This window comes from Thermobia domestica, chromosome 1 (assembly GCF_964235325.1).
Source record: "Thermobia domestica chromosome 1, izTheDome1.hap1.1, whole genome shotgun sequence".
In the NCBI taxonomy this organism is placed as follows: Eukaryota; Metazoa; Arthropoda; class Insecta; order Zygentoma; family Lepismatidae; genus Thermobia; species Thermobia domestica.
In genome coordinates, this window is record NC_137454.1 from 205,970,405 (window position 1) to 205,982,974 (window position 12,570).

The 12,570-nt window shown below is 36.3% G+C and overlaps 1 protein-coding gene across 6 annotated transcripts in view; it reads right to left on the bottom strand.

Annotated features, from left to right (window-relative positions):
- Positions 1-12,570, bottom strand: part of Isha (Insulator su(Hw) mRNA adaptor) — a 183,647-nt gene that overhangs the window by 119,718 nt on the left and 51,359 nt on the right. For all 6 annotated transcript variants that reach the window (XM_081769045.1, XM_081769053.1, XM_081769037.1 and 3 more), the window contains one exon: positions 9,351-9,559. In XM_081769045.1, coding sequence (XP_081625171.1) covers positions 9,351-9,559 — 209 coding nt within the window. The remainder of the gene's footprint in view (positions 1-9,350; positions 9,560-12,570) is intronic.

The following is a 12,570-nucleotide window of genomic DNA, read 5'->3' on the forward strand; positions in this document are numbered from 1 at the left end:
TTCAGTAAAACCACTTCGTAGGACATTTCTTATGACATTACAACTGTATTTACTTGTATGAATACATTACATATTCCATTTATATTTGGCGGGTGGGTATGTAAAGTGCGGTAAGTCAAAAATTAGTGTTTTAGAGAAATTGCATTTCAAGTGCAGACATAAATCTAAAATCCGGTTTTGGGAAAATGATTAGCTGTCGTAGCACTTTATGTTAATAAGACTGTTTTTTGGATTTATGTCTGAAACCCGAAACCGGATTTTTTATTTATATTTGAACTTTCAAATGCGACTTTTCTAAACACAACTTTTGACTCAATGTACTTTACACACCCACCTGCCATTTGTAATAACAGATTTGAATAATAAAAAAAGTATATCAAATGTTTGCCAACAACTCTTTTTTGCATCATTTAACAGGATATAGTTAGATTAGGTTAAGTTTACTCGTAAGAAATGGTTGAACGTGCTGCCCGAAGGCAGGTATGGCCTGTTTACTAACCTTGCTAGGTGGGGCCAATTAAACTAGTAGTGCAAGGTATGTTATCCAGTTGCTTTCTCCTGTGGTTGATGTAGAGCTATGGCAAACTGGAACTTATGAGCTGGAGTAGAGCGATAGGTAGAATACTAGGTATAGAGATACCAAGTAAAGAACTCTGTAATAATCAGTCTGTAATAACTACGTCAAACAAGCTGAACGCTCTTTTATAACATCCTTTGCCAGTGACCCACTAAGTACCTTCCGGTTTCGCATAAGTTTATTATTATTATTATTATTATTATTATTATTATTATTATAGCTGCTTATCGCTTACAGTACTTATATTCATATGAATAAACCTTACGCGCATATACAACTAGGGGGACACGGTGGCTCAGTGGTAGATCGTTTACCTCTAGTAAGTGAGGTCCCTGGTTCGATCCCGGCCAAGTAAGTTTGTGGAGGACAACATCGTGTCCGTGGGTTTTCTCGGGGTACTCTAGTTTTCTAGCACTTTCTCATTCCACCAATTCTTCCACTTGCTTTAATCATCGTCTTTCTTAGCCTAGAGGACATATTCGTGGGACGTTAAACTGAAAGATTTTTTGGTACATACACAACTCGACAAAGAACATGTTATCTCAAGCGAAACCAATTCCTTTTAATATTCTCTTCTGTATTTGACTATAAACAAGAAAATAAAAATATATCATTCAAAATAAGAAATTCAGAATAATCTTTAAAAATATATTTTTTCCGCTACTACATTCTAATTATGTTCATCATTCACATCTCCCTTAGCGACCCTCATGTATTCCTTTCGTGATCCCTTAGGGGTTCCGACCCAAGGCTGAGAATCCTTGCTGTAATATAGATCAATATAGGCTGAGAATCCTTGTCAGATCTTTTAGTACAAGGAGCAAGAACTCTCATATTAAATAAGATCCTTAGAAATCTAATCTCAGAATCAGTAGTAACGCAACCTTTAATTTCTTTGGAGGAAGGAGGGACAGAGACATTTTCGGGGCTACCAATTTTTAAATACATTACAGATACATTAAATACATTTAGACGTGAACAGTGTATACAAAATGCGCAGTAGAATTGGAAGAGTCCATCACGGAGTGATAAGAAAAAGGGATGTGTTGGTCAGTCGGTTATAAACATTGAAACGGTGCGTATCGTGCGGTGTCGCGTGTAGATCGGTTTTGCCCGATGTTGCCAACCATACAGTGATGGCACCAATACACAGTAAACTCAAGGGTAAAGTGCTGCACAGCCAAACGTGGTTGCGAACGTGTGTAAGTTCATGAAAACGGAAGCTGAGCGGGGAGCTCTTACTATTAAATGGAGAGTTTCCACAGCTACTGGCGTGTCCCTAAGTTCAGTACGTCGGATAAAAGATGAACTGGCATGTATCGAGTCGGGTGCATCTGCATCATAAAGAAAGGCCCAGAAAATCAAGGAAGGCGGAACTAGATGACTTCAATGAAACTGCTGTGCGTCGAACAGTAGATGATTTTTATATAACAGAAAAGCAAAGGCCAACACTTAAAAAAGTCCACTCTAAATTAACCCAGTCCATAAATTTCGATGGCAGGCTCAACACACTTAGGAAGATACTCCTTACTCTTGGATTTAAATGGAAAAAAACTAGAAACAATAGACTAGTTTTAATTGAACAAAGCAATATCCGAACACAAAGAATTTCCTTTTTGCAAAGCATAAGGAAATACAGAAATGATTCTCGCCTTATTATATACATGGATGAGACTTACGTACATGCGTCGCACACGCCACCTTATGGCTGGGGCAATGAATCATTACATGGATTATTCTCCCCGATTTCGAAAGGGAAGAGAATAATAATTATTCAAGCCGGCAGCGAAGATGGTTTTGTGGCAAACGCGTATGTAAGATTTAAATCTGGCCAGAAAACTGGGGATTACCACCATGATATGGATTATCAAAATTATGAAAAGTGGTTGAAAGAAAAATTACTTCCCAATTTACCCCCTCGAAGTGTGGTCGTCATTGATAACGCTCCATACCGTAAACAAATCAATCCTCCTCCTAATTCCAATTCAACTCGAAAGACAATGGTATCCTGGCTTACTGAAAAAGGCATTCATTTCAGTGAAGACTTGTTGAAACCACAGTTGTACGCAATAATCAAAGCAAATAAACCAGTCCATCGCACCTACAAAATAGATACTGTTCTATCTGAACATGGCCACACAGTCCTCCCTTTGCCGCCTTATTCAGAATTAAACCCAATAGAATTGATCTGGTCAGATGCAAAAAACTGGATTGCAGACAAGAACACAACCTTTAAATTAGATGTGATGAAGCTGGCAGATGAGAAATTTGCGTCAATTTCAAAGGAAGAGTGGAAACGAAAGTGTGACCATGAGGAAGCGTATTTTAGAAGAGAGGGTTTCTTGGATGAAGGAATGGAAAGAATAATCGTTAATGTTGGAGAAGACACTGATTCGGATATGAGTGACAGCGATACTAGTTTTACTGACAGTGGTGATGAGAGTGTTAATGGGGGATAAAATTTTCAGTGTGACAATGTCGTGTATTCGTCCCATTGACATAGACAGCGATAGTGGGTGAATAGTGCGAGTGTGGTATTTACAATTGTTATAACTGTGTTGTGAGTTTTCTTCCTTGTGACTGTTTCACTTTTGTAATTGTGTGTGCGCGTGTGTATTTGTTTTATTTGTCTTTTCACATTTCGGAATACAAAACAACTACATTTCTTTTGTTATCCAATAAAACCACAGAGAGTTGTGAGAAGAGAAAAATGTATGGAGGAAACAGCACTTTCTTAACAAGGTAAGTTTAATTGATTTTAACCCTTATCTTTGTCATACGATACTTTGCTGAAGTGTGCTTTTATTCAGTTGAGATCAATTTACTTATGCTATTGAGGCAACTTTGGCTGAAGCCGGTGTGGTTGAATAGCATTTGCATAACTCAACTTTACTGCAGTTTCTTAACTTCTTTAAAGGTCGACACATTTTGGACACCCTCTATTGAAATATGTCAATACTTCTGGGAGTCCTACGTAGCCGCGGTAGTCCAAGTGATATTGTCGCTGACTTCGGAGCGGCAATGGGGAGGTGCGTAGATTCCAATCCCACTGCCGACCATCCTGAATGAAGGTTTTTCCCAGTCCCGCTAGACGAATGCCGAGACTGTGTCTTCATAACACCGTTCTACAAATTTTAACTTTTTTTCTGTTATAGAAATGAAAACACACGTTCTTAACTAATTTGGAGGTGCTGAATCCTAAAATGATGATTAAAATTTTCGATTGACTCTCGTTTTGGCGTAACGGTGGGAAGGGAGGGGGTGATATCCAAGCTTCTCACGTTCTCATTCATGAGGCAACACATCGGAATGTCTGGCAACGTTGCATTCTATGTATATTACGTTACCATTGGTGTCGAAGTATAACCGAAACACACGCCCATAACCTGAAGCATCTAAGGGGGGCCCAGTCCCCCTCTGTTCTAGAAAATTTTCATGATTTAATGTTATGGGTTAATGAATACATTTTCATTATTGCTTTTGGGTTGCCAAACACAAAAATGACATTTACAATCAAAAGTTACCTCTTTTATTTATGACATACCAAGACTTGAACAATTACCTATGTATACAATATATATGAATATAAATGTCAATCTTAATAACGTATCTTCTTTGCCTATCTCCTGTATTCTGTTTCGTTAGTATCCCTTTCTATAATCCAACAAAAATCACTTAACATTGCTGCACTCCATTCTTCATTATACCTGTGCTCCATCACTGAAATGTCTTGATGGAAGCGTTCTCCATTCTCGTCACTGACACTCCCACAATTAGGCGGAAAGAAATCCAAATGTGAAAACAAAAAGTGCATTTTTATTAACACATTGCATCCAAGCTGTTCATAAGTGTCCATTAGATCTTGAATAAGTTCTCTGTAATTTTCAGCTCTGAAATTGCCAAGAAAAGTACTGACTACATTTTTAAATGAACTCCAAGCTGCCATTCCCTTGTCACTTAATACTGCTTCAAAGTTGCTATCTTTAAAAAGTTCTCTAATTTGTGGCCCAATAAATACACCTGCTTTTACTTTTTCTAAACTAAATTTTGGAAATTTGTTACATAAATACGTGAATGCAGAACCCTCTTTATCTAATGCCTTTACAAAGTTTTTCATCAAACCCAACTTAATATGGAGGGGGGGGGGGGCCAAGCTTAAGCAGGTTCTATCAAAGGATTGTGTATCACATTTTTCGTACCGGGTGTTAATGACTTTCTTGGGGGCCAAATCATCCTGGAATAGTGTGAACCTCTCGCACGGCTATCCCACTCGCATAGGAAGCACGAAAACTTTGTATAGGCAGACTGAAGTCCTAATAACATAGTAATCACTTTAAAGTCACCACACACGTCCCACTATTTCTTGTAATCTATTCCTTCCAAATTTTTTCACATGTTCGTGTAAGTCTCCTTTGCACTAGTAGCATAGGCCACAGGTATGGAAGGTAAAACATTTCCATTGTGTAAGAGTACGGCTTTTAAACTACTCTTGGAGGAATCAATGAATAGACGCCATTCATTAGCACTGTGTTTAATATTAAGTGCACCCATCAGACCTTCAATATCTTTACAGTATGAGAATTCACCTTCAGTCTCGAAGAACTGCTGGAATTTTTTGTTTCTAGTGCACTATGATGTCACTTTCACAGAATCATGTAGTAGATTCAACTCCTGCAACCTTGATGCCAACAGTTCAGCTTTGTTTTTTTGAAAGTTCCAAATCCCTGACGAGGTCGTTAAGCTCCCCTTCTGTGATTTTATGAATGGAGTAATTTGAACTTCTGGGCAAGTAGTCTGTATCCTTTGATGTTGATAGCTCCTGTTGCCCTTCTTCTTCATTGCTTGAAGAAGCACTGTCATTATCAAGCGAGACTGAATTAATATCTGCTAGGGAACAGGAAGTCCATCGCCATGGGGTACAGGACGAATTGCGGATGGTACATTAGGATAAACTAACTTTGATTTCTTCTTCATTGAAATACCACTTGCAATAGGAGGTACCATACAAAAATAACAGTCAGCGATATGATTTGTTGGCTCCCTCCAAATCATGGGCACACCAAACTGCATACAACGTCAACTGCAGCACACGTGTGGAGCCCACTTTTTATCCTGATCGCCTACCTTATATCCGGAATACAAAAAATACGCTTTTCTTGTAGTGGAGGTTATAGCACATTTCCTATTTGCAAATGTCACCTCACCACAAACATAGCAAAAGTTATCCGGACTGTTTACACACTTTCGCGACATGTTTATAAGTACACTATGCACAGTTCTCGTATGAAGTAGGCCTCGTACATCACCACAACACGGTTTTCTCTCCACAAACCTTTGAAAACTTCCACAGGAATTGGTTTCATTTCAGACTAAGAAAGGCAGCAATATCAATAATCACACTGACAATAATTTTAACTATCTGCAAATCACGCGATTTCATTGTTTGACAACAATTACCGGTACAGCGTAAACTTATAATGTTGACAACTACTGAACAACAAAAAACACTGAAAGGCTGAAATTTTGACATGGCTGTACCTTTGAAACTTGAATTAATTTTGAAATTTTAATGCCATTTTCGAACTCAGCGGCACCGAAATTATAAAGATTAGGTAGTCTCATTTCCATAACATTTTCAGTGTAGAACAGTGTAATAGGACCTGACCCATAATTGTCTAAAGGCAATAAAATAATTTTAAATTCTGGGAGCCGTAAAGGAAGTGTATGCTGTAACTTACTCTTTTATTTGGTTACTTCCTGCGAACAAAATAGAAGAGGACAAAAGTACTCTTCTACAGTACATTTTTAACTTCGTCTTTCTAAATTCACAACATAGCTTCTGTTCTTGACCTACTGCTGAACACCGAAGACCATTTCTAACAGCCTTTTTTCTTTGTTCTGTGTCCGAGCATTAGTTACGGAAGTTATACTGTCGTTACGAAGGAATGAAATCCACTTAGTGTTGTTATATGGTGGAATAATCGGGGTGGATGGAGAGGGAGATAGCCAAAATAGCCTCACACGGTGCTGTTCCAGTCATAGCTTATCAACCAGTCAAAAAATATGACGTAGTTGTCAGAACAAATAGTGCTTTTGTATTTGTGAAACACGTGTTCACGGATCAATTCCTTGAGTCATTTTTTTTCTCTTCCGTTTTCCTATACAAGCAAACATTTCAAGCAGATTTTTTTTAAAAAAATTTTTGTCGTTCGTAATTTGATTTTCGTCTATTGTTTTAGTGCACAATTTTTTGACAAATTTTGCCCTAACACAGTTGGTACCACTGCATCCTTCCTTCCTGAAACAATCTTATCGCTCTCGCTACTTGGTCTTTCCATTCGAACGTAACCCACACCACTATGCTGTTCACTCCTCCTACGTTCCCATCTCGTGCAGCTTACTGTTCACGTCTATTTGCATGAGCTGTACTTAATATTAATAAAATTACATAAACTAAAATAAAATCACAGAATAAAATGCTAAGACTTCACGGACCTAATGACACCTTTTGCACATTATCATTCCACCTAGTTGAGACTTTTAGCCATTTCACGGAAGTCCATCCTCTTTCCTATCGTGCATTTGAAATTAATTTTGCGTAAAATTCACTAGTTTATCTAACTTGTTTTATTTTTTCATGTCCAGTCCTCGTACTTGCTTTTGATCCTTTTATCGTTTCTGTACTTTACTTCACATGATCTTCAGCACAACCTCGCTCAAATGTAAAACCTCTCAGAAAGTTTGGATGAATGTTTAACTAATTTAGCGTAACTGAACTGTTTTAGGACATACTGGTACTTAGAAAAGCATAAAAAAAGCATCTGAAACAATGAAGTAAAGTAAAATTATCTGAGCTATTAGTACTACCAATTCGGTATTGTCAATTATTTTGTATTATTACGATAGATTTATTAGTTGTTCATAACTTGTTTTAGCTGCTTACCGGTATCTTTCATGTGAGCAGATTCAAAGGACTATCCACTTAATGAATTTACAGTACTTTGCTAATATTATTTTGTCTCATAATTGTGAATGGACATTTATAATCCATTTTGAGCAGTGATGATGCTAGAGGGGGCATACGAGCAAGTGCTCGCTCTGCCCTGCTGGCACCCCCCTCCCCTTCTTCCCGAGACATGTATTGTAATGTAGGTCGAGAAATATAAAACATATTATTTTAGGTTTTGTATACAACTCGAATTTGAAGGGGGGGAAAATATCTATGGGTAATTTTGGAAATTTCTCCTATTCAACGAAAGGTGGGAAAGCGGAATTTTTAATATTACCATTGGGAACTTTGCACTTCAGACTGGTGAATCTGATAATTTACCTCGTCAGTTAATACACCTCGTTGGGGAGCAAAATACTTTGTATAAATTAAAATTCTTGTTGGTCATGGCGTAAGGTCCAGGTAAAGAATTTGACCAATCGTATCCCGGTAACAGTGATATACCTTGTACAGGTGACACTTATGACTGCAGAAGCCATACAATGAACCACGCTCTGTTGACAGATGACGTGATCTTCTCAATGGACTCATAACAAAGGATATCAAGACCATTATGAAACTTTCCTGTCGATAGCAGGTTTCGGTTAGTACAACAGAGTTTGTAAGTCACACTATCTGCTTCAAGAAACTCGGCTGTCAAAGACGAAATGGTGCTTTAGGAAACTGGAGCCCTCTCGGGAGTGCCTGTTCTTCAAGTTGGTAACTACGATATGGCAATTGTCCTACTCAGCCACCAGAATCACGGATTTACCTTAATCGTTTCTCCCATTATCAGAATCAATTTTATTATTATTACGATCTTTTCGTTAATTTCTTCATTACTTTTCATTTCATCCGTATTATACATTATACAGTTTTTCAATATCTACATTATTCTATATTTGTCCCCAACTTCCGATGCATGCTTCGAACCATGTTCACTAGGACGTTATTTTAACGATAATTCCACTCGGTATGTTCTTGTTTCTAGCAGAAGATTAACTCACACTTTTTAGTACTAAAATCTTCTAAAACGGTGTGTAAACGCGAGTAATCAAACTCTTTATCTCTTGCTTAAGCTTCCTTGTGGCTATTCGGTTGGCATACGCACCTGCTTTCCGGAAAGACCCGGGTTCGATTCCCAATGGCAAACTCATGTGGTTCGGATTCTACGTTAAGTTGTAGGTCCACGTTTCATATAGCCTCGGTAATGAAAAAGAATCTTAAGACCCTAAATCTTATCATTAAACTCGAAAGTATTGACTCTTGCTCCTTCAAATTTTTATAGATCGTTCAAAAATTATTCTGCAAGAGTTCACCTCTTATTATCTTGTAACAATTATACAACTTTTTTCCGCCAATTATGTTTACATATTTTATTCCGTAACTCCTACACGACGGATCAAGCTCTCCCAGCTGATCTACTGGCTAGTGTGTGTCTTTTATGCACATGGTTACAGATTTTATTTCCGTTCACAAAAACTCGATTCCCGGTAAGACACAAAAATTTAATTTCACAATCAGTCACTCTTTCTTTAACCATCTCTCTCCTTTAAACTAAAAGGCAAAACGTGGAACGTTAAACTATATTTAAACAAAAAATCATTTCATTTCACAAAAAGTACATAGACAGTCAAAATTTGGATCTTCATTTTTCAGTATGTTTATTATTTTCACTCTTTCACCGTTAGAAAAGATTTGTGAATATAATCAAGTCATATATAAACAGAAAAACACTTTGGACCCATGACAAAATTATTAGAACGGTATGCTAATTCGACTTACCGTAATCGTTTTCCCTTGAAGTTTGTGATTTTTCAATTTTTGCAGCGCCTTAAATGCATCCTGCCTTCGGTTCATACACACAAAGGCACATCCTCTGGAAATGATCATATCGATGGAAACTATATCGCCGTAAGATCCAAAAGTGTCTGATATCTCTTCATCGTGAACTAGTTTCGACAGATGGCCAACCCACAAAGTTGTACTACACACTAAAAACAAAAGACTTTGTTTAGGTATTTCTTCCGTCTCAAAAATAGATAAAATAAATAAATTTTGATAATAATAGCAATTGGTTTAAATACTTAATAATAAACCTGTTGCTTTAATGGATCAACATGCTACGTAATTTATTTTTGAATCAAGTAACCTCAAAAAACTGACAATATATCTCATTTGTGTCATTGATTAATACCAATTTTCTTTAGAAAGTAGAATAGAGTCGTCACAAAATACTATTCTTTGTATCAATTGGTATAGGGTTTTCGTTAGCAAATACTATTTGTATTTTGTTAAATGAATTGTATGACACAGCTATTATTCCCGTTAAAATTTCTTCTATTTCTGATTTAATTATTTCCCTAACCAACCTCGGTGATTCCTAAATGACCACGATGTTCCCAATCAAGCCTAAGGTCAATTCTTTCTCTTTCATAACGAAGTAAAAAACGAAAATTTCAGTACTAATAGAGGCAAATCTTTATTTTTATTATTCTACTACCCAATCGACACCGGGAACATATGTCTTAAATAGACGGTAATAGACACATTCTATAATTTTGTTTCCAACTGTAAACATATAATAAGGTCAGCCATGTTTTAAGGAGTGATCGAACATATGATGACTTCTTTTCCGTTGCAGAGATCATACTAGAAATACATAAATCATTTTACAATTTCTACGACATATTATAGGTGATTATTAGTTAGTATGACCAAATATTGTGTCGCCAAGTCAATCTGATTAAATGTCCACAAAGAAGAAAGCAATCTACAGAGACAAGAGTATGAGTGAGTGAGGAAGAAGAGGTAGAGCCGCCAAGAAACCATTGTTGAGAAACTTCTGGATTATAATATCTGTACTGTGAAGTAAAATAGGCTGGTCTGGAGTAATGATAATGAAACTGTGAAGTGTAAAGGAAGTTGGAAAAAGTAAATAAAAATAAAGTACGAAAAAAATGAAGTTACAGAATGAGAAAGCGAAATAGTAATAATAAATGCACAGGAGGGAACACAAGATAAAAAATATTCACATTTAACTACAGTTCCAAAGATTTATCGTATGGTACACTCAGCAGCATGGAGATAAACGTAGCAAAGGGGAAGGATACAAAAAAAAAAAAAAAAAGTCATGGACATTCAAGTCATAAAAACCTCCTTCAACTTTGAGGTACTCCTCGGTACATCTAAATAAATACATACATTCTTTCTGCTATACATTTTTTTAAAATGATTTAGGAAATTATTATTATTTTGTTAATTATGTATATCAGAAGTGACAGGGTAAGTTTAAAATTTATAAGTTTTTTACATGTCTTAAAAATTTACAATATTATCAATTTAGTGACAGATTCGCAGTTCCAGATCATCTATTGAACGTTTGCCATTTATGATCTTACGTAGTAATAATTTTTCATTACATATAAAAAAGGAAAAGAAGTAAATGTTGATATCAACAACCGTGTTGAAAAGTTCCTACTCTGACTATACACCAACAATGAAAAAGGCTATGATAAAGGTTTTAAACAGCATTATAAAAATCGAATTCTAGCAATCCTTCCATGTGCTGCTAGGAATTATGCAACGATAAAGGTTATACCTTGAATGATTCAACGTAATTAACTATATATGAACATTTGTCTATGTTTTACTATACCAGTCTCGATTTCACAGGAACCAACTGTGTATACAGGAATAAGTACAATGATCATGCATTTAGGTATTTAAATGAAATGCCTAAACTACGAATAACAGCCAAGTGCTGTCGATGGTCAACTAGTGGAAGGAAGTAATACAATGTAAGGGACTGAGAAAAAGATAGCAGTACTATTTTATTATTTCTGAGAAAAAGCTATTGTATTATTTCTGAGAAAAAAATCACAGAACTTACACAAATTCAATCCATACGGTACATTAGAGTGGTATTTCAGAATTATATTTTAATTCAATAAAATAACTATGGAGTGTATGATATTAATATCAACAACAGTGCCAACTTGATTAACATCAAAATTATGTACGAATTCGCTAATTCTTATCTGTATCTTGACAATACTGAGAGCTATCAATGTAGATGTTTATTATTTTAATAATATAGGAGGACCGTCCAGAAAGTAAAGAACGATTGGTTATATCTCAACGAAAACTAAAGATACTAAACAAAATTTCGTTTATAACAATACTAAACACTACTTTTCTACATAATTGCTATTGCTATTGAGGTATTTATAATAACGGGAAACAAGTTTTTGAATGTATATGTTATATTCATCTGCCGCCAACAACTGAAGCCATGATATTACTGCTCCAAGAGCGTCATCACTTTTTGTTTTTCTCTGTTTTGGACGAAAATTGGTGTGATGCCACTCCATGGATTGGTGCTTGGATTCAGATGTTCCGAGATGTTTTAGTCTTAATTCCTATAACACTGTCACTAGAAAATAAGTCACCATCTTCCTCTTATCGGCTCGGGAAATCCAAAACTGCTAAGCTAACATTCGTTTTATCTTGTGGATTTTGTTTTTTGTTTGTTTGGGAATCAGCGAACATTGTTTGTAACCTGTTTAGAACTGTGAGACCACTTATGAAGAGGACATATCGAAATTTCTGGGACACCTTCGCATAAAAGACTCCAAGATAAAGCCATGTCCTCTCTAATCTTTCATTAACACTTTTTCTTTCAAGTTGTTCGCAACGAGTAATGGCCAGCAACTGCGATCTTCATCGCGCACGAATGTTCTTTCATTGATGATACACTATTTTTAGAAAAAAAAAAATTATTCACTGCATTTTCACCTTAAACCTGTTTGATATGCTTACAAATTTCAACACGCCTAATACTTTGCACATTCAAAAAACGAACAATACTGGATTTCACGTTTGGCGTGATTCTTCATTGCAGCCGCCATTCTGAACAACGGCCAGTGAAGCAACGTAACTGCACAAGAACAAGATTCAGGTCAAAGTGAAGTACGACGAGGAGCTAACCGTCAAGCATGTAGTC